This window comes from Mirounga angustirostris, unplaced genomic scaffold (genome assembly GCF_029215605.1).
Source record: "Mirounga angustirostris isolate CCGP_5_RB_7025 unplaced genomic scaffold, mMirAng1.0.hap1 SCAF_11, whole genome shotgun sequence".
NCBI classification, from domain to species: Eukaryota; Metazoa; Chordata; class Mammalia; order Carnivora; family Phocidae; genus Mirounga; species Mirounga angustirostris.
Window position 1 is genome coordinate 43,099,818 of NW_026991719.1, and position 26,788 is coordinate 43,126,605.

General features: G+C 38.8%; 1 protein-coding gene across 1 annotated transcript in view; it reads right to left on the reverse strand.

Moving 5' to 3' along the window:
• DGKK (diacylglycerol kinase kappa) overlaps positions 1-26,788 on the reverse strand; it is a 147,134-nt gene that overhangs the window by 55,378 nt on the left and 64,968 nt on the right. Inside the window, exon 8 of the mRNA XM_045877990.1 lies at positions 657-759. Coding sequence (XP_045733946.1) covers positions 657-759 — 103 coding nt within the window. The remainder of the gene's footprint in view (positions 1-656; positions 760-26,788) is intronic.

Sequence of the window (26,788 nt, forward strand, 5' to 3'; positions counted from 1 at the left end):
GCTTACTGATCCCCTTCCTGTATTTTAAAACCATCTTTAACAAATGTTAGTTCATCTAACCCTCAAAATGCACCCGAGTACAACTGTTACTGAAAAAAGTCTCTCAAGAGTGAGATTCAATTGGATCGAGATTGTAAATGACTAGAAGGAAAGGCTCAAAACTAACTCATGGGGCATTAGATAAATCACTAGTGTTTAGGAATTGACAAAGCATCAGCAGAGCATGCTGGGGCAATAATCATGCTGGTTTCAGATTTGGAGTCAATCTTGTTGTTAGTGTTCATTCTAAAAATAACATGACCTGGGCCTTTATGTAGTTCTTCCTTGCCCACCTGGATGCAAGGAAACTTATTTTATGAATTATCTAGTGTCTGAAAATCATGAAGAAGTTGGAATCAAGTCTGATAATTCAGAAACAATTGAGACAAAGCCTACAGAGAACATGCCCACATACATATGCACCATAAACATCAACAGTCATTATCCCAAAGGTCTAAAAAGAAACATGAGCTGTCTCTACATATATGCACATTCCTATTCCCCCAAAATGTTTGACTGGTTGAGAATAATAATTTAATTAAAAAACTTCCCCAGTCTTAACACCTTCCCTCCCTCCCCAATGAAATACATTCTGAGGTTAAAGTTTAGGTACTCACCATCTCCTTTAGGGTCGCTGAGGGCAGTGGGAGGAATGACTGATGTTCGATGACTTCCAAACCAGCATTCCTTGGAAAACCGTCTCCGGCACGCATCATGCACCTGAAATGACAAGAGAAGAATAGAGAAAAAAAGGAAGGGGGAGAGAAAAGGATACAATTGATTAGTCTTGAGTTCCAGTTCCAAGATTTGAGTCCCCAGTATTAAAATCTCCCTTTCTGAGATTTGGTGCCATACACATTCCCCTGTCTCAAACTGGACACAGCCTTTCCAACTTCAGCCTGCACTACCCTGAAGGTGGCCTCTGAACTCTGTTCCTTTCAAAGGTAGCTTTCAGAAGATACCCATCATAGGCATTAAGAAGATAGTAGTCCTAGGGCACAATCTTAGTGGCCTACAGAATAGGGAGCTTACTTGCATTTTAAGTGTTAATCCTGTTAATATGCTATTACACTTCAATCCTTAAAACAACTCTGTATGGTAGGGAAGAGATTATTAGATTCATTTTAGAAATGAAGATACCAAAGATCAGAGAGGTGAAGAATCTTGCTCAAGGTCAAATAGCTGGGAAGTGGCAGAGCTGAGATTCTGCTGCCTTCCCCACAAGTGGTCATATTTCCCAAATTTCTGATATTTTTAAGTACCACTTCCTAGACAATTACACAGTTCCTAGAGGACATGAACCTGGCTTGACTACACAAAAGCAATTAAAAGAGAGCCAGAGGACAACCATAGTCTTCTTTTTTTTTAATTGAGATATAATTGACATGTAACATTATATCAGTTCCAGGTATACAACATAATGATTTGATATTTGTATATATTGCTAAATGATCACCACAGTAAGTGTAGTTAATATCTGTCACCATACATAATTACAGTTTTTTCTTATGATGAGAAATTTTAAGGTCTATACTCTTAGCAACTTAAAAATAGGCAAAACAGCATTATTAACTATAGTCACCATGCTGTTCATTATATCCTGATGACTTATTTATTTTAGAACTGGACCACCTTCTTTTGACCACCTTCACATATTTTGCCCATCTACCCCCTTCCCATATGCATGAGCTCATTTTTTAGATTCCATATATATGTGAGATCATATAGTATTTCTCATTCTCTGACTCATTTTATGTATCATATGCCCTTAAGGTTCATCCACGTTGTTGCAAATGGCAAGATTTCCTTCACTTTTAGGGCTGAATAATATTCCATTGCATATACATCTACCACATTTTCTTTATCCATTCATCCATCAGTGGACACTTAGGTTGTTCCCATATCCTGACTATTATAAATGGTGCTGCAGTGAACATGGGGGTGCCCATATGTTTTTGAATTAGTGTTTTCGTTTTTTTCAGATAAATACACAGAAGTTGAATTGCTAGGTCAAATGGTAGTTCTATTTTTAATTTTTAAAGGAAACTCTACTGTTTTCAATAGTGGCTGCACCAATTGACATTCCTACCAGTTGTGCATGAGGTTTCCCTTTTCTTCATATCCTCATCAACATTTATTTCTTCTTTTGATAATAGCTATTCTGACAGGTGTGAGGTGATATCTCATTGTGGTTTTGATTTGCATTTCCCTGATGATCAGTGATGTTGAGTACCTTTTCATGGCCGTCTGTATGTCTTCCTTAGAAAAAGATCTATTAGATCCTCTGCCCATTTTCTAATTGGATTATTTGTTTGTTTGTTTGCTTTTTGCTATTGAGTTGTATGACTTCTTTATATATTTTGGATATTTACCCTTATCATATATATGATTTACAAATATTTTCTCTCATTCAGTTGGTTGTCTTTTCCTTTTGTTGGTGGCATCTTTGCTGTGCAGAAGCTTTGCATTACTTTTTACCAAATTTTTATTTAAATTCTAGTTAGTTAAAATATAGTGTAATATTGGTTTCAGGAGTAGAATTTAGTGATTCAACAATTACATATAACACCCACTGCTCATCATAACAAGTGCCCACATTTAATACCCATCACCCATTTAACCCATCCTCCACCCACCTCCTTCCATCAACTCTCAGTTTGTTCTCTATCATTAAGAGACTCCTATGGTTTGCCTCCCTCTCTTGTTTCTTTTCCCTTACCATATGTTCATCTGTATTGTTTCCTAAATTCCACATATGAGTGAAATCACATGGTGTTTGTCTTTCTCTGACTGGCTTATTTCGCTTAGCATAGTACACTATAGCTCCATCCACATCATGGCAAATGACAAGATTCATTCTTTTTGACAGCTGAGTAATATTTCTTTGTGTGTGTGTGTGTGTGTATATAACACTTCTTCTTTATCCATTCATCAGTCAATGGACACTTGGGCTCTTTCCATAGTTTGGCTATTGTTGACGATGCCGCTATAAACATGGGGGTGCATGTACCCCTTCAAATCTGTACTTTTGTATCCTGTGGGTAAATACCTGGTAGTGCAATTGCTGGGTTGTAGTGTAGTTCTATTTTTAACCTTTTGAGGAAACTCCATACTGTTTTCCAGAGTGGCTGTACCAGTTTGCATTCCCACCAACAGTGCAAGAGGGCTCCCCTTTCTCAGCATCCTCACCAACACCTATTGTTTCTTGTGTTGTTAATTTTAGCCATTCTGACAGGCGTGAGGTGGTATCTCATCATGGTTTGGATTTGTGTTTCCCTAATGATGAGTGATGTTGAGCATCTCTTCATGTGTCTGTTAGCCATCTGTATGTCTTCTTTGGAAAAATGTCTATTCATGTTGTCTGCCCATTTCTTAACAGAATTATTTGTTTTCTGGGGGTTGAGTTTAATAAGATCTTTATACATTTTGGATACTAACCCATTATCAGATATATCACTTGCAAATATCTTCTCCCATTCTGTAGGCTGTCTTTTAATTATGTTGATTGTTTCCTTCACTGTGCAGCTTTTTATCTTGATGAAGTCCCAATAGTTCATTTTTGCTTTTGTTTCCCGTGGCTCTGGCAATGTGTCTAGCAAGAAGTTGCTATGGCCAAGGTCAAAAAGTTGCTGCCTGTGTTCTCCTATAGGATTTTGATGGTTTCCTGTCTCACATTTAGGTCTTTCATCCATTTTGATTTTATTTTTGTGTATGGTGTAAATGATCCCGTTTCATTCTTCTGCATGTTGCTGTCTAGTTTTCCCAACACTATTTATTGAAGAGACTGTCTGTTTTCTGTTGGATAGTCCTTACTGATTTGTCAAAGATTAGTTGATCATATAGTTGTGGGTCCATTTCTGGATTCTCTGTTCTGTTCCCTTGATCCATGTGTCTGTTTTTGGGCCAGTACCATACTCTTTTGATGACTATATCTTTGTAATATAGCTTGAAGTTCAGAATCGTGAGGCCTCCAGATTTACTTTTCTTTTTCAAGATTGCTTTGGCTATTTGGGGTCTTTTGTGGTTCTGTACAAATTTTAGGATTTGTTTTAGCTCTGTGAAAAATGCTATTGGTATTTTGATAGAGATTGCATTAAATGTGTAGATTGCTTTGGGTAGTATAGACATTTTACCAATGTTCGTTCTTCTAATCCACGAGCATGGAATGTTTTTTCCATGTCTTTGTGTCCTCTTCAATTACTTTCATAAGTGTTCTATAGTTTTCAGAGTACTGATCTTTTACCTCTTTGGTTAGGTTTATTCCTAGATATCTTACTATTTTTGGTGCAATTATAAATGGGATCAAATCCTTGGTTTCTTTTTGTGCTACTTTGTTATTGGTGTATAGAAATGCAACGTATTTCTGTACTTTGACTTTATATCCTGCAACTTTGCTGAATTCATGTGGTAGTTCTAGTAATTTTTGGTGGAGTCATTCAGGTTTTCTATATAGAGTATTATGTCTGCAAATAGTGAAAGTTTGACTTCTTCCTTGCTGATTCAGATGTCTTTTATTTCTTTTTGTTGTCTGATTGCTGAGGCTAAGACTTTCTGTACTATGTTAAATAGTAATGGTGAGAGTGGACATCCCTGTCTTGTTTCTGGCTGTAGAGATAAAGCTTTCAGTTTTTCACTATTGAGGATGATATTTCTGTGGGTTTTTCCTATAAGGCACTTATGATGTTGAGATATGTTCCATCTATCCCTATTTTACTGAGGGTTTTTATCAAGAATGGATGCTGTATTTTGTCAAATGCTTTTTCTGCATCTATTGAGAGGATCATTTGATTCTTATCCTTTCTTTTATTAATGTGGTGTATCAACTTTGATTGATTTTCAGATATTGAACCACCCCTGTGGCCCAGGAATAAATCCTTCTTGATTATGGTGAATAATTCTTTTAATGTACTGTTGGATTCAATTTACTAGTATCTTTTCGTTCAAGATTTTATTTATTTATTTGACAGAGAGACAGAGAGGAAAGTACAAGTAGGCAGAGCGGCAGGCAGAGGGAGAGGGAGAAGCAGGCTCCTGGCTGAGGAGGGAGCCTGATGCAGGGTTTGATCCCAGGAACCTAGGATCATAGACCTGAGCTGAAGGCAGCTGCTTAGCCAACTGGGCCACCCAGGCGCCCCTCAATTTACTAGTATCTTGTGAGAATTTTTGCATCCATGTTCATCAGGGATATTGGCCTGTAGTTCTCTTTCTCAATGGGTCTTTGGTTTTGGAATCAAGGTAATGTTGGCCCCATGGAATGAGTTTGGAAGTTTTCCTTCCTTTTGCATTTTTTGGAACAGTTTGAGAAGACTAGGTATTAACTCTTCTTTAAATGTCTGGTAGAATTCCCCTGGGAAGCCATCTGGCCCCTGGACTTTTGTTTGTTGGGAGATTTTTTTTTTTTAAGATTTTATTTATTTATTTGAGAGAGAGAGAATGAGAGACAGAGAGCATGAGAGGGAGGAGGGTCAGAGGGAGAAGCAGACTCCCTGCCGAGCAGGGAGCCCGATGCGGGACTCGATCCCGGGACTCCAGGATCATGACCTGAGCCGAAGGCAGTCGCTTAACCAACTGAGCCACCCAGGCACCCCTGTTGGGAGATTTTCGATGACTGATTCAATTTCTTTGCTGGTTGGGGGTCTATTCAAATTTTCTATTTCATCCCGTTTCAGTTTTGGTAGTTTGTATGTTTGTAGGAATTTGTCCATTTATTCCAGATTGCCCAGTTTGTTGGCATATAATTTTTCATAATATTCTCTCATGATTAATTGGATTTCTGGGGTGTTGGCTGTGGTCTCTCTCATTCATGATTTTATTTATTTGGGTCCTTTCTCTTTGGGATAAGTCTGGCTGGGGGTTTATCAATTTTATTAATTCTTTCACAGAACCAGTGCTTAGTTTCATTGATCTGTTCTAGTTTTTTGTTTCTCTATTGTTTATTTCTGCTCTAATCTTAATTATTTCCATTCTTCTGCTGTCTTTAGGCTTTATTTGCTGTTCCTTTTCTACTTCCTTTAGGTGTGAGGTTAGGTTGTGTATTTGAGACTTTTCTTGCTTCTTGAGACAGGCCCATATTGCAATATACTTCCCTTTTAAGGCTGCCTTTGCTGCATCCCAAAGGTTTTGGACTCTTATGTTTTCATTTTCATTTGCTTCCATGTGTTTTTTAATTTTTTCTTTAATTTCCTGGGTAACACATTCATTCTTTAGTAGGATGTTCTTTAATCTCCATGTATTTGTGGTCTTTCCAAAATTTTTCTTGTGGTTGACTTCAAGTTTCATAGCATTGTGGTCAGAAAATATGCATGGTATGATTTCCATCTTTTTGTACTTGTTGAGGGCTGATTTGTGACCCAATATGTGATCTATTGTAGAGAATATTCCATGGGCACTAAAAAAATATGTATTCTGCTGCTTTAGGATGAATATACCTGTTAAGTCCATCTGGTCCAGTGTGTCATTCGAAGCCATTGTTTCCTTACTGATTTTCTGTTTAGATGATCTGTCCATTGCTATAAGTGGGGTGTTAATGTCCCCTAATATTATTGTATTATTACCTATGAGTTTCTTTATGTTTGTTATTAATTGATTTATATATTTGGGTGCTCCCAAGTTAGGGGCATAAATTCTTATAATTGTTAGATCTTCTTGATGAATAGACCCCTTAATTATGATATAATGCCCTTCTTCATCTCTTGTTACAGTTTGACTTAAAATCTCATTTTTCTGATATAAGTATGGCTACTCCGGCTTTCTTTTGACATCCATTAGCATGATAGATGGTTCTCCATCCCCTCACTTTTGATCTGCAGATGTCTTTAAGTCTAAAATGAGTCTCTTGTAGACAGCATATGGATGGGTCTTGCTTTTTATCCATTCTGATAGCTTATGTCTTTTGATTGGAGCATGTTGTCCATTTACATTCAGAGTGACTATTGATAGATATGGATTTAGTGCCATTGTGTTACCCGTAAAGCTGGTGTTTCTGGTGATGTTCTCTATTCCTTTCTAGTCTTTGTTGTTTTTGGTCTTTTTTCCCCCTACTCAGAGTCCCCTTTAATATTGCTTGCAGGGCTGGTTTAGTGGTCATGAATTCCTTTATTTTTTGTCTGGGAAACTCTTTATCTCTCCTTCTATTATGAATGACAGCCTTGCTGGATAAAGTATTCTGGCTCCATATTTTTCCCATTCAGCATGTTGAATATATCCTACCACTGTCTTCTGGCCTGTCATATTTCTGTGGACAGATCTGCTGTGACCTGATCTGTCTTCCCTTATAGGTTAAGGACTTTTTTCCCTTGCTGCTTTCAGGATTCTTTCCTTGTCTGTGTATTTTGTGAATTTGACTATGATATGTCTTGGTGATGACCGGGTTTTGTTGTATTTAATGGGAGCTCTCTGTGCTTCTTGGATTTCAATGTCTGTTTCCTTTCCCAGTTTAGGGAAGTTTTCAGCTATAATTTGCTCAAATAAACCTTCTGTTCCATTTTCTTTCTCTTCTTCCTGAACTTCTATGATATGAACATTATGTTTTATTTATTTTATTTTTTTTAAAGATTTTATTTATTCATTTGAGACAGAGAGATACAGAGAGAGAGCATGAGCAGGGGAGAGGCAGAGGGAGAGGGAGAAGCAGACTCCCCACTGGGCCAGGAGCCCAACGTGGGGCTCGATCCCAGTATCCCAGGATCATGACCTGAGCTGAAGGCAGACGCCTAACCATCTGAGCCACCCAGGCGCCCCTGAACATTATTATGTTTTAAGGAGACACTGAGTTCCCTAGTCTACATTCGTGATCTAATACCTTTTTTTCCCTCTTTTTTCAGCTTTGTTATTTTCTATAATTTTATCTTCTATATCACTGATTTGTCCCTCTGCTTCGTCCATCCTCATTGTCATTGTATCCAGTCAGTTTTGCATCTCAGTTATAGCATTATTTATTTCGGCCTAACTAGTTTTTAGTTCTTTTATCTCTGCAGTAGGGGATTCTCTAGTTTCTTCCACACTTTTCTCAAGCCCAGCTAGTATCCTTATGATTATTGTTTTAAATCCTAGTTCAGACATCTTATTTGTATCTGTATTGATTAAATTCCTGGCCATGACTTCTTCCTGTTCTTTCTTTTGGGGTGAATTCCTCCATCTTGTCATTTTGTCTGGGTCACTGTTTTTTGTTGGGAAAGCCTGTTATATTCCTGCTCTAGAGAGTAATGGCTATATTAAGAAGAGGTCCAAGAAAAAAAAAGGAAGCTAGATCTTAGGTATGTTTTGGTTTGCTTGTTAAAGGAAGCTAGATTCAAAAAAAAAGGAAGCTAGATCCTATTTCCCATAGAGCTGCAGCTGTGCAGCACTCTATGACCAGTGGACTTGGTGCATGTGAGGAGTTTATGCTGGTCTTCTGGGGGTGGGGCCTGCTGCACTGAATCTCAGGCCGACTTGCCCTAGCTGAGATGTACCTGCAGGGGGCAGGGGGGCAGGGCTTGTTGTAAGTGGCTCCAGCCTCCACTAGGTGGTGCTGTTTTGTTCACTGAGGTTGGTCAGTGCTAATGGCCAGGGGGGAAATGGCCTTGCCCTGCTCTCTCCTACCTGGAGTGGGAAGTTTCGCACCCACCACTCTTCAGGAAGCCCTCACAGACGAGCAAACAACCACCCCTCTTGTGTCCCCCACTTCCGCCAGATCCCTGTCTTCACCCTGTCTGCATCAAGGCTGTCTGCCTGCCCGGTGGCACAGTACTCCTGTGTTTTATCTCAGGCATTCAGCTGGATTTCAAATCTCCAAATTTTAGAGATCTGTGTACTGATCCTCTGGGGGGAGGGTCTTAATGTGCTATGGCCAGTGCCATTTTGTCTAGGAAATTAGTTCTGAAACTGCGCAGTGGTTTGGAGTTTATGGTAAAGCACAGCCAAAGATTGCTGCCTTCAACTGGTGTCTCTGTTCCTATGCTAGTGAATGGAGCAGCTCAATGGTGTCTGCTGGATCTTTTGTCCCCAGAGAGGCCATGCCACCTCTCCTAAATTCACTCCAAGCAGGGGAACTGTTTCTCCCTGTGTGACCCAGGGGATCCTCGGACTATGCTGCCCACTCCCTGATCCCTTTTCTTTTCTTTTTTTAAAGATTTTATTTATTTATTTGAGAGAGAGAATGAGAGAGAGAGAGAGAGAGAGAGAGCACATGAGAGGGGGGAGGGTCAGAGGGAGAAGCAGACTCCCGCTGAGCAGGGAGCCTGATGCAGGACTCGATCCCGGGACTCCAGGATCATGACCTGAGCCGAAGGCAGTCGCTCAACCAACTGAGCCACCCAGGTGCCCTCCCCCTGCCCTTTTCTTGTGCAAACCCCTGCACATGCTTTCACTCTTTCTGTCTTTCTCGCTCCCCTCTCTGTGATCAGGGCTCCCTCCCCTTTACAGCACCTGCAGTTCCTTTCTTCCCCAAATCAGTTCTCCACAGCTCCTACCTTCCATGATGTGTTCATTTTGCTACCTCTACTTGTGCAGTTTTGCTCTCTCAGTCCTCAGGTTGATTTCTTGGGTGTTCAAACTGATTTGATACTTATCTAGTTGTGTTTGAGGGACGAGGCAAGCTTAGGATCCCCCTACTCCTCCATCATCATAACTCCTCTGCAGAAGCTTTTTAGTAATTTCATTCGTTTATTTTTTCCATTGTTGTCTTTACTTTTGGTGTCAAATCCAAAAAACCATGGCACATTCTGATATCAAGGAGCTTACCACCTGTGTTTTCTTTTAGGAGTTTTATGGTTTCAGGTCTTACATTCAAGTCTTGAATCCATTTGAGTAATTTTTTGTGAGTGGTATAAGACAGTGGTCCAGTTTCATTCTTTTTTGCATGTGGATGTCCACTTTTTCTAGCACCATTTATTGAAGAGACTCCTTTCCCCATTGAATATTCTTGGCTCCTTTGCCATAAATTGACCAGATATGCGTGGGTTTATTTCTGTGCTCTCTCTTTTGTTCCATTGATCTATGTGCCTGTCTTTATGCTAATACCACACTGTTTTTACTACTATGACTTTGTAATATAGTTTTTTTTAAAAGAATTTTTATTTATTTATTTGACAGAGAGAAAGAGAGAGGGAACACAAGCAGGAGGAGTAGCAAGTAGAGGGAGAGGGAGAAGCAGGCTTCCCACTGAGCAAGGAGCCAGATGTGCGGTTCGATCCCAGGGTCCTGGGATCATGACCTGAGCCAAAGGCAGTTGCTTAACCAACTGAGCCACCCAGGTGCCCCTGTAATATAGTTTTAAATCATGGAGTATGATGTCTCCTGCTTTGTTCTTCTTTCTCAGGATTGTGTTGGTTATTTGGGGTCTATTGTGGTTCCATACAAATTTTGGGATTGTTCTATTTCTGTGAAAAATCCCATTGGACTTTTTTAAAATTTATTTATTTATTTATTTATTTAGAGAGTGCATGTGAGCATGCTTGTGCATGAGTTTGGGGGAGCGGCAGAAGAAGAGGGAGAGAAAGAAAATCCCAAGCAGATTCCACGCTGAGTATGGAGCCTGATACGGCGCTCAATCTCATGACCCTGAGATTATGACCTGAGCTGAAATCAAGAGTCAGATGCTTAACTGACTGAGCCACCCAGCTATGCCCCATTGGAATTTTGATAAGGATTGCATTGAATCTGTAGCTTGCATTGGGCAGTATAGACATTTTAACAATATTAATTCTTCCAATCTATGAGCACAGAATATTTTTCCATTTATTTGTGTCTTATTTAATTTCTTTCATCAAAGCTTGTAGTTTTCAGAGTATAGGTCTTTCATCTCCTTGGGTAAATTTATTCCTAGGTATTTTATTCTTTTTGATGCAATTATAAATGACATTGTTTTCTTAATTTCTCTGATAGTTTATGTATATAAACATGCAACAGATTTTTATATATTAATTTTGAATCTTTCAATTTTACTGAATTTATTAGTTCTAACAGTTTTTTTGTAAACTTTTTAGGGTTTTTTATATATAATATGTCATCTGCAAATAGTGACAGTTTTACTTCTTCCTTTATGATTTGGACACTTTAAAGAATTTATTTTTGAAGTATTATTGACATACAATGTTATATTAGTTTCAGGTGTACAACATATTGATCCAACAATTCTATACATTACTCAGTGCTCACCATGATTAGAGTAGTCACCATACAGTGTTACTACAATATTATTGACTCTATTCCCTATGCTGTACTTTTCAACTCTGTGAATTATTTATTTTATAACTGGGTGACTTTTCTTTTCTTTTTTCCCCCCCTAGGACTTCTAATACTATGTTGAATAAAAGTAGGGAGAGTGGGCGTCCTTGTCTTGTTCCTGATCTTAGAGAAAAAGCTGAAAACTTTTCACCATTGAGTATGATGTTAGCTGTGGGCTTGTCAAATATGGCCTTTATTATGTTGAAGTATATTTTCTCTATACCCACTTTGTTGAGAGTTCTTATCATAAATAGATGTCAAATCCTGTCAAGTGATTTTCTGCATCTATTGAAATGATCATATAATTTTCAATCTTCATTTTGTTAATGTGGTGTATCATATCAATTGGTTTGTGCATGTTGAGCCAGGCTTGCACCCCTGGAATAAATCCCACTTGATTACAGTGTATGATCCTTTTAATGTACTGTTGAATTTGGCTTGTTAATATTTTGTTTACGATTTTTGCATCTGTATTCATCAGAGATATTAGCCTGTAATTTTTTTCTTGTGACATCCTTGTCTGGTCTTGGTATCAGGGTAATATTGGCCTCATAGAAGGAGTTTGAAAGTGTTCCTTCTTCTTCTATTTTTTGAAAGAGTTTGAGAAGGATTGGTATTATTTTTTAATGTTTGATAGAATTTACTAGTGAATGTGTCTGGTCCTGGACATTTGTTTGTTGGGAGGTTTTTGTTTTAAGATTTATTTATTTATTTGAGAGAGAGAGGAGAACACAAGTAGGGGGAATGGCAGAGGGAAAAGGAGAAGCAGACTCCCTGCTGAGAAGGGGCCCAATGCAGGGCTCAATCCCTGGACCCTGGGATCATGAGCTGAGCCGAAGGCAGACACCCAACAGACTGAGCCACCCAGGCGCCCCTACTAGTCTCCCTACTAGTAATATGTCTGCTCAGATTTTCTATTTCTCTGTCTTTGTCATTTTATGTTTCTAGTAATCTATCCATTTCTTCTAGGTTTCCAATTTGTTTGTGTATAATTGTTCATGGTACTCCCTTATGATTCTTTGTATTTCTGTGCTGTCAGTTGTAATATCTCCTCATTCATTTCTGATTTTATTTATTTGAGACTTCTTTTTGTTTTCAGGTTGAGTGTAGCTAAAGGTTTGTCAGTTTTGTTTATCTTTTAAAAGAATCACCTCTCAGCTTCATTGATCTATTGTCTTTTTAGTCTCAATTGAATTTATTGCTGCTCTAATCTTAGTTATTTCCTTACTTTTACTAACTTTGGGCTTCACTTGTTCTTATTCTATTTCTTTGAAGTGTAAATTTAGGTTGTTCATTTGAGATTTTCTTATTTCTTCAGGTTTTTTTATTATGTTCAATTAGCCAACATATATTACATCATTAGTTTTTGATGTAGTGTTCAACGATTTTTTTTGATGTAGTATTCAACAATTCATTAGTTGCATATAACACCCAGTGCTCATCACAACATGTGCCTTCCTTCAGGTTTTTATCACTATGAACCTTCCTCCTAGAACTGCTTTTGCTGTGTCCCTTAAGTTTTTTTCTTTTTTAAATTAAAATATAATTAACATACAATGTTATATTAGTTTTGGGTGTAAAATATAATGATTCGACAATTCTATACATTACTTGGTGCTCATTAGGAAAAGTATACTCTTAATTGCCTCCACCTAGTTCACCCATACCCCCACCCACCTCTGCTCTGGCAACCACTCGTTTGTTCTCTGTATTTAAGAGTCTGTCACTTTTTTGTTTGTTTGTTCATTTGCTCTGTTTCATAAATTCCACGTATGGTGAAATCACATGGTATTTATCTTTCTCTGTCTGACTTACTTTTTTAAAAATAGGCTCCTTACCCAGCGTGGAGCCCAACACGGGGCTTGAACTCCCAACTCTGAGATCAAGACCTGAGCTGAGATCTAGAATTGGACACTTAACTGACTGAGTCACCCAGTCTGATATATTTTATTTAATGTTATACCCTCTAGATTCATCCATGTTGTTGCAAATGGCAAGATTTCATTATTTTTTATGATATCTACATCTATCATCTATCATCTATCTATCATCTATCTATCATCTCTCTATCCATCTATCTATCATCTATCTATATTTGCATCCCTTGAATAAGTGACACTTCATTATGGTGAATGATTTTTTTTACAGTATTCTTAGATTCAGTTTGATAATATTTTGTGGGGGGTTTTTGTATCTGTGTTCATCAGGGATATTGGCCTGTAGTTTTTTTTTTAAAGGTCTTTATCTAGTTTTGGTAATGAAGGTAATATTGGCCTCATAGAATGAATTTGAAAGCTTTACATCTTCTTCTGTTTTTTGGAATAGTTTGAGAAGAATAGGTTTTAACTCTTCTGTAAATGTTTGGTAGAATTCATCTGTGAAGCCAGCTAGTCCTGAACTTTTGTTTGTTAGGAGTTTTTTGATTACTGATTCAATTTCATTGCTAGTACTTGGTCTGTCCAAATTTTTTATTTCTTCTTGATTCAGTTTTGGAAGGTTATATGTTTCTAGGAATTTATCCATTTCTTCTAGGTTATCCATTTTATTGGCATATGATTCTTCATAATATCCTCATTAAAAAAAACCCAAAAATATTCTCTTATAATCCTTTGTATTTCTATGGAGTTGTTTATTATTTCTCCTCTTTCATCTCTGATTTTATTTATTTAAGTCCCCTCTTTTTCTTCATGGTCTGGCTAAAGAGTTATCATTTTTGTTTATTATTTAAAAAAAAATCTCCTGGTTTCATTGACCTCTTCCATTGTTTTTTAGTCTCTATTTCATTTATTTCTGCTCCAATCTTTATTATTTCCTTCCTTCTACTGGCTCACAGCTTTGCTTGTTCTTTTTCTAGCTCCTTTAGCTGTAAAGTTAGGTTGTTTATTTGAGTTTTTTTTTTTTTTTTTTTTTTTGAGGAAAGCCTGTATTGCTATAATCTTCCCTCTTGGAACAACTTCTGCTGCATCAAAGATTTTGGGCCATTTTGCTTTCATTTTTATTTGTCTCCATGTATTTTGTGATTTCCTCTTTGATTTCTTCATTGACCCTTCATTGTTCAGTAGCAGGTTATTTAGCCTCCGTGTATTTGTGTTCTTTCCACATTTTTTCTTGTGATTTTTTTGTGACTTCATACCATTGTGGTTGGAAGGCATATATAATATGGTTTCAATCTTTTTGAGTTTATTAAGACTTGTTTTGTAGTCTCATATGTGATATATTCTGGAGAATGTTCCATGTGCACTTGAAAAGAATGTATACATATTCTGCTGTTTTTGGATGGAATGTTCTAAATATATCTATTAGATCCATCTGGTCCAATGTGTCATTCAAAGCCACTATTTCTTTGTTTATATTTTGTCTGGATGATGTATCCATTGATATAAGTGGGGTGTTAAAGTCCACTACTATTATTTTATCACTGTCAATTTCTTCCTTTATGTCTGTTAATGGTGACACACCATGTATTTAGGTGCTCCCATGTTAGGTGCACAAATATTTATAATTGTTGTATCCTCTTGTAGGTTTTTTTTTCCTTTCTTATTATGTAGTGTCCTTCTTTGTCTCTTGTTAGTCTTTGTTTTAATGTCTATTTCGTCTGACATAAGTATTACTACCCCAGCTTTCTTTTTGCTTCCATTTGCATGATAAATGTTTTCCCATCCCTTCACTTCCAATTTGCATGTCATTAGGTCTGAAGTGAATCTCTTGTAGGCAACATACAGATTGGTCTTACTTTCTTATCCATTCAGTCCCTCTATGCCTTAAATAAAGCATTTAGTTCATTTATATTAAAAGTAATTATTGCGCCTGGGTGGCTCAGTCATTAAGCATCCGCCTTCGACTCAGGTCATGATCCCAGGGTCCTGGGATTGAGCCCTGCATTGGGCTCCCTGCTCCACAGGAAGCCTGCTTCTCCCTCTCCTGCTCCCCCTGCTTGTGTTCCCTCTCTCGCTGTGTCTCCCTCTGTCAGGTAAATAAATAAAAAATCTTTAAAAAAATTTTAAAAGTGATTATTGATAGGTATGTACTTATTGCCCTTTGTCACTTATTTTATGTTTTTTTTTTTTTAGTTTTTGTAGTTCTTCTCTGTTCCTTTTTTTCTTGCTCTTGTGCCTTGTGTTTTGATGGCTTTGTTTAGTAATATGCTTGGATTCCTTTGTCTTTATTTCTTGTGTATCTATTACAGATTTTTGATTTGTGGTTAGCATTAGGTTTGTATGTAACATCTTATGCACATAGCAGTCTATATTAAGTTGATAGTTGTTTAAGTTTGAACTCATTTAAAGCACTAAGTTTTTACTCTTCCCTTCACATGCTTTAGGTTTGTCATACTCTACATCCTTTTATTTTGTGAATCCCTTGATTGATTTTTATAGAAATAATTGATTTTACTGTTTTTGTGCTTTAACTTCCATACTGGTTCTCTAAGTGATTAAACTACTACTCATTATATGCTTGCAGTTACCTGTGAAATTTTTTCTTTGGGCTGATTTTGTTGGGGGCTGTCTGTGCTGCCCAGATCTGGATCTTTATTTCCTTCCCCAGATTAGGGAAGTTTTCAGCTATTATTTCTTCAAATACATTTTCTGCCTCCTCTCCATTCCTTCTGGGATCCCTACAATGTGAATGTTATTATGCTTGATGATGTCACTGAGTTCCTTTAACCTATTCTCATTTATTATAATTTTTTTTTGTTTTTGTTCTTTAGCTTGGTTGCTTTCAATTACCCTGTCTTCCAGGTTGCTGATCTGTTCCTCTGTCTCCTCTAATCTATTATTGATTCCTTCTAATTTATTTTTAATTTCAATTATTGGGTTCTTCATCTGTGATTGGTTCTTTTTTATATTTTCTATAAAAATTTGCTGAAGGACTCATTGAGATCTTCCAGTCTTTTCTCAAGTCCAGTAAATATCTTTATGACAATTACTTTGTATTCTTTATCAGGCATATTGATTATCTTTGTTTCATTTAACTCTTTTGCTGTGGTTTTTTTCCTGTTCTTTCATTTGGGACATATTCCTCTGTCTCCTCATTTTGTCTAACTCTTTGTGCTTGTTTCTATTAGATAAGTTAGTTACATCTCCTGATCTTCAAAGTAGTGGCTCTATGGAGAAATCTTGTGGTGCTCTGTAGCACAGTGTCTCTTGTTCACCAGAACCAGGCACTTCAGTGGTGCCTCCTATGTGGGTTGTGCTTGCCTTTCTTCTGTGGCTGAGCCTTGTTTGCCTTCAGTCCAGTTGGTGCAATGGTCCACTTTGCCTGTTGTCGGCATACTAGCAGGCTTTTGTCCCTGTGCTCTTAAGAAGCCAGTATGGGGGGGGGAGATGGTGGAGGAATAGGGGACTCTATACCAACTGGTGCCTGGAATTGAGCTGGATATCCACCAGACCACTCTGAACACCCATGAAATCAGCCTGAGATGTAAGAAGATAGATCTGGATCTCTAAAAACAGAATATCACAGGTAGTTGGTTTCGAGGTATGAAGCAGGGAGCCATGATCCCGTGAGCAGATATTGGAGGATAAACAGAAGGGGGAGGGAGGCAGCCTTCGGAATCCTACACCGCTGATGAGCTATAGCCTCCCGCGCTGGGGACGGGTCACAGACTCGCAGACCGATAGCAGTGGGGAAAGGACTTTAGGGTAGCCCCCCAGACGGAAAGTGGGGTGGCAGGGCCACGCATGTGAACTGGGGGTAGCTGGTAGTTTTAGAAGCATAAAGGGCAGAGATGTGCCCCGACCTGGAGGTGAAGACTGGGAGCGCTGCTCAGGGGCACACAACCCAGGATGCCAGTTTATAGCAGTACAGACAGAAATGGAGATAATGTGGCCTGGAGAGCTCACTGAAGAACAGACTGCAATCTCTCTGCTCTGAGGCAGAGGGTTAGAAATGCTCTCTTCTGCTCTGACTCTTGGAAGAGATGCGGAAAGCCGCCAGGTAAAGCTGAGAGAATAAAAGCACCCCAAAACCTGTTTTCACTGAGCCCACCCCCTGCCACAGGGGTCAGGGCAACTCTGCCCAAACAGGGTTGCCTGAGTAACAGCACAGCAGGCCCCTCCCGCAGAAGACAGGCTGGGAAAACAAGAGGACAGCAACCGTAAAGTCCCTAGAAAACAGGTGCATCTTGCTTGGGTTGTGGTCAATAATTTGGACTCTATACATTCCCTCAACCACCTCTCAACAGAATGACTAGGAGGAAGAACCCCCAAAATAGGAAAGACTCCGAGACAATGACTTATGCCACAGATTTACAAATGGATTCAGATATAACCAAGATATCAGAGTTGGAATTCAGGCTAGCAATTGTGAAGATAACAGCTAGAATGGAGAAATCAATTAATGGCAACATAAAGTCTCTAAGGGCAGAAATGAAAGCTGAATTGGCAGAACTTAAAAATGCTATCAGTGAGATCCAATCTAATCTAGATAATCGAACACCTAGGGTAAGCAAGGCAGAAGAATGAATTAGTGGCCTAGAAGACCAATTAATAGACAAAAAGGGAAAAGAGGAGGCCAGGGGAAAACCAACTCAGAATCCATGAAAATAGAATCAGAGAAATAAGTGACACCATGAAACATTCCAATGTCAGAATTATTGGAATCCCTGAGGGGGTGGAGAGAGAGAGAGGACTAGAAGATATATTTGAGCAAATCGTAGCTGAGAACTTCCCTAATTTGGGGAATGAAACAAACATTCGTGTCCTAGAGGCAGAGAGGACCCCTCGCAACATCAAGGAGAACAGGCCAACTCCCTGGCATGTAATAGTAAAACTCGCAAATCTTAGAACCAAGGAAACCATCTTAAGGGCAGTTAGGGGGAAGAGATTCCTTACATACAGAGGGAGGAACATCAGAATAACGTCAGACCTATCCACAGAGACCTGGCAAGCCAGAAAGACCTGGCAAGACATATTCAGGGTACCAAATGAGAAGAACATGCCGCCAAGAATACTTTATCCAGCAAGGCTGTCATTTAGAATGGATGGAGGGATGCAGAGCTTCCAAGGCCAGCAGAAACTGAAAGAATATGTGACCACTAAGCCGGCCTTGCAAGAAATATAAAGGAGGGTTCTATAACAGGAGAAAGACCCCAAGAGTGATATACAACAGAAATTTACAGGGACAATCTATAAAAACAAGGTCTTCACAGGCAACATGATGACAATTAATTCATATCTTTCAATAATCACTCTCAACGTGAATAGCCTAAATACTACCATAAAATGGCACAGGGTTGCAGATTGGATAAAAAGACAGGACCCATCCATATGCTGCCTACAACAGACTCATTTTGAACCTAAAGATACATCCAGACTGAAAGTGAAGGGATGGAGATCCATCTTCCATGCCAACGGACCTCAAAAGAAAGCTGGGGTAGCAATTCTTATATCAGACAAATTAGATTTTAAACTAAAGACTGTAGTTAGAGACAAAGAAGGACACTATATCATTCTTAAAGGGTCTATCCAACAAGAAGATCTAACAATTGTAAATATCTATGCCCCCAACATGGGAGCTCCCATCTACATAAGGCAACTGTTAACCAAAAAAAGTCGTATTGATAATAATACGTTAATTGTAGGAGACCTCAATACTCCACTCTCAGCAATAGACATATCATCTAAGCAGAAAATAAAAAAAGAAACAAGAGCTTTGAATGACACACTGGAGCAGATGGACCTCATAGATACATACAGAACATTCCACCCTAAAACAACAGAATACTCATTCTTCTTGAGCACACATAGAACTTTCTCCAGAATAGACCACATACTGGGACACAAATCAGGTCTCAACCGATAACAAAAGATTGAGATTATTCCCTGCATATTCTCAGACCACAGTGCTCTAAAACTGGAACTCAATCACAAGAAAAATTTTGGAAGAAATTCAAACACTTGGAAACTAAAGACCACTCTGCTCAAGAATGTTTGGGTCAACCAGGAAATCAAAGAAGAGTTTAAACAACTCATGGAAACCAATGAGAATGAAAACACATCGGTCCAAAACCTATGGGATACTGCAAAGGCGGTCCTAAGGGGGAAATACATAGCCATCCAAGCCTCACTCAAAAAAATAGAAAAATCCCGAATTCACCAACTAACTCTACACCTTAAAGAACTAGAGAAAAAGCAACAAACGACACCTAAGCCACGCATTAGAAGAGAAATAATTAAGATTAGAGCTGAGATCAATGATTTAGAAACCAGAAACAGTAGATCAGATCAATGAAACAAGAAGCTGGTTCTTTGAAAGAATTAATAAGATTGATAAACCACTGGCCAGACTTATCCAAAAGAAGAGAGAAAGGACCCAAATTAATAACATTATGAATGAAAGGGGAGAGATCACGACTAACACCAAAGAAATAGAAACCATAATTAGAAATTATTATCGACAACTATATGCCAATAAGCTGAGCAACCTGGATGAAATGGATGCCTTCCTGGAAACCTATAAACTCCCAAGACTGAAACAGGAAGAAAATGACAACCTGAGTAGGCCAATAACCAGTAACGAGATTGAAACAGTGATCAAAAACCTCCCCCAAAACAAGAGTCCCGGGCCTGATGGATTCCCTGGGGAATTCTACCAAACATTCAAAGAAAAAATAGTACCTATTCTCCTGAAGCCATTTCAAAAAATAGAAACAGAAGGAAAACTTCCAGACTCATTCTATGAGGCCAGCATTATCTTAATCCCCAAACCAGGCAAAACCCCTTCAAAAAGGAGAATTTCATGCCAATATCCCTGATGAATATGGATTCCAAAATCCATAACAAAATCCTAGCTAATAGGATCCAACAATACATTAAAGGATCATCCTCCACGACCAGTGGGATTTATCTCTGGGATGCAAGGGTCGTTCAACATTTGCAAATTACTCAATGTGATAGAACACATTAATAAGAGGAGAGAGAAGAACCATATGGTCCTCTCAATAGATGCAGAAAAAGCATCTGACAAAATACAGCATCCTTTTCCTGATTAAAACTCTTCAGAGTATAGGGATAGAGGGAACATTCCTCAAGTTCATAAAATCCATCTATGAAAAACCCACAGTGAATATCATCCTCAATGGGGAAAAGCTGATAACCTTTCCCTTAAGATCAGGAACACGTCAAGGATGCCCACTCTCGCCACTATTATTCAACATAGTACTAGAAGTCCTAGCAACAGCAATCAGACAACAAAAAGAAATAAAAGTATTCAAATTGGAAAAGAAGAAGTCAAACTCTCTCTTTTCGCAGATGACATGATACTTTATATGGAAAACCCAAAAGACTCCACCCTCAAATGACTAGAACTCATCCAGCAATTCAGTAATGTGGCAGGATACAAAATCAATGCACAGAAATCAATTGCTTTCTTATACACTAACAATGCAACTGTAGAAAGAGAAATTAGAGAAATAATTCCATTTACAATACCACCAAAAAGCATTAGATACCTCAGAATAAACCTAACCAAAGAGGTAAACCATCTATACTCTAGGAACCACAGAACACTCATGAAAGAAATCGAAGACACAAAAAGATGGAAAAACATTCCATTCTCATGGATTGGAAGAATAAACATTGTTAAAATGTCTATGCTATCCAGAGCAATCTATATCTTCAATGCCATCCTGATCAAAATTCCAATGACATTTTTCGAAGTGCTGGAAAAAACAATCCGAAAATTTGTATGGAATCAGAAAAGACCCCAAATCGCCAAGGAAATGTTGAAAAAGAAAAACAAAGCTAGGAGCATCACGTTGCTTGATTTCAAGCTATATTACAAAACAGTGATAACCAAGACAGCATGGTACTGGCACAAAAACACATATAGACCAATGGAACAGAATAGAGAACCCAGATATGGACCCTCAACTCTATGGTCAAATAATCTTCAACAAAGCAGGAAAAAACATGCAATGGAAAAAAGACAGTCTCTTCAATAAATGGTTCTGGGAAAATTGGACAGCCACATGCAGGAGAATGAAACTCAACCATTCTCTAACACCATACACAAAGATAAACTCAAAATGGATGAAAGACCTCAATGTGAGACAGGAATCCATCCAAATCCTAGAGGAGAACATTGGCAGTAACCTCTTTGACATCGGCCACAGCAACTTCTTTCAAGATACATCTCCAAAGGCTAGTGAAACAAAAGCCAAAATGAACTTTTGGGACTTCATCAAGATAAAAAGCTTCTGCACAGCAAAGGAAACAATCAACAAAACAAAGAGGCAACCCACAGAATGGGAGAAGATATTTGCAAATGACACTACAGAGAAAGGGCTGGTATCCAAGATCTATAAAGAACTTCTCAAACTCAGCACCCAAAAAACAAATAATCAAGCAAAAAAATGGGCAGAAGACATGAACAGACACTTCTCCGAAGAAGACATACAAATGGCTAACAGACACATGAAAAACTGTTCATCACCATTAGTCATCAGGAAAGTTCAAATCAAAACCACATTGAGATACCACCTTACACCAGTTAGAATGGCCAAAATGGACAGGGAAAGAAACAACAAATGTTGGAGAGGTTGTGGAGAAAGGGGAACCCTCTTACACTGTTGGTGGGAATGCAAGTTGGTACAGCCACTTTGGAAAACAGTGTGTAGGTGCCTCAGAAAATTAAAAATAGAGCTACCCTATGACCCCGCAATTGCACTACTGGGTATTTACCCCAAGGACACAGATGTAGTGAAAAGAAGGGCCATATGCACCCCAATGTTCATAGCAGCAATGTCCGCAATAGCCAAACTGTGGAAAGAGCCGAGATGCCCTTCAACAGATGAATGGATAAAGAAGATGTGGTCCATATATACAATGGAATATTACTCAGCCATCAGAAAGGATGAATACCCAACTTTTACATCAACATGGATGGGACTGGAGGAGATTATGCTAAGTGAAATAAGTCAAGCAGAGAAAGTCAATTATCATACGGTTTCACTTATTTGTGGAACATAAGGAATAGCATGGAGGACATTAGGAGAAGGAAGGGAAAAATGAAGGGGGGGAAATCGGAGGGAGAGATGAACCATGAGAGGCTATGGACTCTGAGAAACAAACTAAGGGTTTTAGAGGGGAGGGGGATGGGTATTAAGGGTATTCATACCACAATGATGGGTATTAAGGAGGTGATGGGTATTAAGGAGGGCACATACTGCATGGAGCACTGGGTGTTATACGAAAACAATGAATCATGGATCACTACATCAAAAACTAATGATGTATTGTATGGTGACTAAAATAACATAATAAAATAAAATTAAAAAAAAAAGAAGCCAGTATGGGGCTGCCACAGGCTTGTAATTGGGCAGCATTGACAATCAGACCAGATGCCTGCCCTCAGCTTGTCTATCCAGGGCTGTAGTCACACTGACCTGCAGGATGCTCTCCCTGCATTGTCTCCTTAGAGGCTTTTGTTGGGGGGCAAGGCCTGCAGTCAGACCAGATGTCTGCTCCCAGTCCATTTGCCAGGACTGCAATTACACTGATCAGCAGGATACCCTCTCTGCACTGTCAACTATAAGGTTTGACTGCTGGGACTGTGGGCGTACTGGTGTGTGTGGTTATCTTCTACTCTCCCCAAGGTAGGAGTCACTTTGGAGTGGTGTTTGTCCCTGATGGAGCTGCTTGCAGGATGAGATTTAGCAGGAACTGCTTTGGAGGGACTATTGGCTGGTTGAATGGGCCAGATCCACAGGAGAATGGGGTAGGGTGCACAGTGTTAGTAAGCTAGGTGGAGAGTGTTCTTGCTGGTTCCTGCAGGTGTCCAACTATCTAGGCTGGGGAGGGTGGGAGAGAAATGGTACCTGCCAACTCTTTTTTTCTTTGAGAAGTCTCCTATAGATCCCTGCCCTTCAAGCACATGTTCTGGGATTAGTGAATAAATCTCTTTCACTTATACCCCAGTTTGCTTCTCAAACTGCTGCTTCTATGCTGTATCTCGGCTGGGTTATTTGTTATGCTGTCTCTTTAACAGCAGGGACCTAATTTCCTATCACCTTCTGATTCTCCTGGAGCTAAACCCACTGATTTCTGAAGTACTCAGATTCAAGCCCTGCTGATTATAAAAACTCATGAAATCAAATCCCACTGGTTTTCAAAGCCAAATGTTATGGGAACTTGTCTTCCCAGTTTTGGGTCCCCTGTGCCTGGGTGCCTGGTGGCGGGGTCCAATCCTCTTTCTTCTCTGTCCTTGAGATGTCTCTCCCAATTGTGGTTAGTCTATACAAGGGTTTGGTTCCCACCTGTGTCTCTGTCCCTCTTACCCTTTTCATTGTGGCCTCCTCTCTACAATTAACGGTGGAAGGTCTCTTCTGCCAGTTTTTAGGTCATGTTCTGAATTAGTTGCATTGATGTGGCTGTTATCTCAGTGTGTCTGTGGAATGAGGTGAGCTCAGGATCCTCCTACAGCACCATTTTCTCAGAATTCTGCATCCCATAAGTTTTGGTATGCAGTATTTCCATTTTCATTTGTCTCAAGGTATTTTTTGATTTCTCTTTTGATTTCTTCTTTGACCCATTGGTTGTTCAGTAGCATGTTGTTTAATATCCATATATTTGTGGTTTTTCCAGTTTTCTTCCTATAATTGATTACTAATTTCATACCATTGTGGTCAGAAAAGATGCTTTACATTATGTCAATCTTTTAAAATTTATTAAGACTAGTTTCATTGTCTAACATATGATCTATCCTGGAGAATGGTCTATGTGTATTTGAGAAGAATGCATATTCTGTTGCTTTTGGATGAAATGTTCTGTATACATCTATTAAATCCATCTAGTGTAATGTGTCATTTAATGCCAATGTTTCTGTATTAATTTTCTGTCTGGATAATCTGTCTGTTGATGACAGTGGAGTATTTAAATCCCTTAATATTGTGTTGTTGTGCATTTCTCCCTTAGGTGCTCCTATGTTGGTGCATAAATATTTACAAATGTTATATTCTCTTGTTGGATTGTCCCCTTTATCATTACATAATGACTTTGTTTGTCTCTTATTACAGTCTTTGTTTTAAAGTCTATTTTGTCTAATATAAGTATAACAACCCCTCCTTTTTTTTTTGTTTCCATTTGCATGGAATATCTTTTCCATCCCTTCACTTTCAGTCTGTGTGTATCATTATATCTGAAGTGAGTCTCTTATAGGCAGGATATAACTGGGTCTTCTTTTTTTATCCATCCAGTCACTCTATGTCTTTTGATTTGAGAATTTAGTTCATTTATATTTAAGGTAATTATTGATAGGTATGTAATTGCTGTTTTGAATTGTTTTTTTTTTTTTTGCTATTTTGTAGTTCCCCTGTTCCTTTCTTCTCTTGCTCTCTTCTTTGTGATTTGAAGATTTTCTGTAGTGGTATACATAGATTCCTTTCTCTTTATCTTTTGTGTATCTACTAAGGTTATTGCTTTGTGGTTACCATGAGGCTTGCATATAACAACTTTTGTAATAGCCTGTTTTAAGTTGATAACAATTTAACTTTGGGGCACCTGAGTGGCTCAGATGGTTAAGCATCTGCCTTCAGCTCAGGTCATGATCCCAGGGTCCTGGGATCGAGTCCCGCATCAGGCTCCCTGCTAGGCGGCGAGCCTGCTTCTCCCTCTGCCTCTGCATCTCTCTCTCTCTCTCTCTGACTCTCATGAATAAATAAATAAAATATTAAAAAAAAACCCAAAAAACAATTTAAGTTTGAATGCATTATAAAGCTCTATATTTTACTCCCCCTCTTGTTTTATGTTTTTGATATCTAATTTACATCTTTTTATGTCATGTATCACTTATCAAATTATAGTTATAGTTGCTTTTACTACTTTTGTCTTTTAACCTTCATACTAGCTTTAGTGATTAATTCACCACATTTACATTGTTAGATTATTCTGAATTTTATGATATATTTACCCTTACCAGTGAGATTTATATTTTTCATATGTTTTCCTTTTACTAACTAGTGCCCTTTAATTTCAGCTTAAGGAAGTCCCTTTAACATTTCTTTTTTTTTTGGGTGAGGAGGGGCAGAGGGAGAGGGAGAGAGAAAATTTTAAGCAGGCTCCACACCCAGCACAGAGTCTGACATGGGGCTTGATCTCATGACCCTGAGGTCATGACTTGAGCTGAAATCCAGAGTCAGACACTCCACAATAGCCAAACCAGAAGCCTGACCTTTAGGCTGAAACTCCAGGACAAACACATAGGCCTCTTTTCAGCCTGCTGTCTGTGGTGCGCCCTCTTTATGGTAGTTGGCCAGGAACCCTCTCTCCATTTGTTATAGTCCCATAGGACCCAGGAATGCAAGCCCTGCTGGCCAGCAGAGCCAGGCAATAAAGGGGCATCACCTGGGCAGCTGCTGCAAAAAACCCCCGGCATACCAGATGCATGTAAAATTCCCCTCTTGGAGATACTGGCACTCTGGAGTGTGGCAGAGGGAAAGCACCAAGATGGTGCCTATCCTCCTAGGTCTCTAAAAAGTATTACAGTGGGCCCTTAGATACGTGTTTAACTAGAAGCCTGCCCTTCAGGCCATAATTATGAAGGTATGCTAAGAGTCCTTTTTTACAGTAACACTGGATTCCTCAGATTGTTGCCCCTTGCTGTACCCTGGGTGTGGTAGCTAGGTAAGAACTCTTTCTCCACTGGTTACAGTTCTTGGGACCTACACTCACTGTCCACTAGATCCGTGTGATCTAGAGGTGTCCCCTGGGGACAGCTGCAAAAATGGGGGTGTCTGATGAGGGTATAAGCTCCTTTTCAGGAGCAACTGATGAGCTGGAGCAAAGTAGAGGGACCCAGAGTCTTCTAAAAAGAAGTTCACACTTTAGTTTCTTCTTGTCTAGAAAAATCAGTTTGACAGGAGCATCTAAAAGCTAAAGTCTAAATCAGAGTTTCTCAGCATTGACACTATTGGTATTTTGGGCCAGATAGTTATTTTTTTGTGCTGTCTTGTACATTATAGGAGGTTTAGCAGAATCCCAGGCCTCTACTTATTATAAGCCCATTGCACACCCTCTCTCCCAAAGTTGTAACAATCAAGAATGTCTCCAGATATCGTCAAATGTTTCCTGTGGGTTGGGCAAAATCACTCCCAGTTAAGAACTACTGGTTTAGAAGCATGGTAGTATTGTAGTTAAGAATATGATTTTTGCAGAATTATGTATGAATCAAGACTCTTTTTGCTTACTGGCTGCATGACCTTGAGCAAATCACTTCATTTTTCTGAACCTCACTTCTCTCAGCTGTAAATGGGGACAATAAGGCCTATTTAGGGTTGTTGTAAGGAATAAATGAAACCATGTACACAAAACACTCAATACATTGTGGCAATAGTAATATGTTAATCTTATTACCCATTATTAATTAACAAAGATTGTAAGTTCCCAGGAAATAGTGATTGAGGAAGGCAGAAGGTTTCTTAAGGATAGACTCACAACTTATTTTTTTAATTGCCCGTACTGTCATAACAGAGTTCAGCTTTTCCCGTTTGCTAGTAGACCTCACCAATTAAGAACCATTAAAGGTGAGAGTCAAGTCTTTCTCTCCA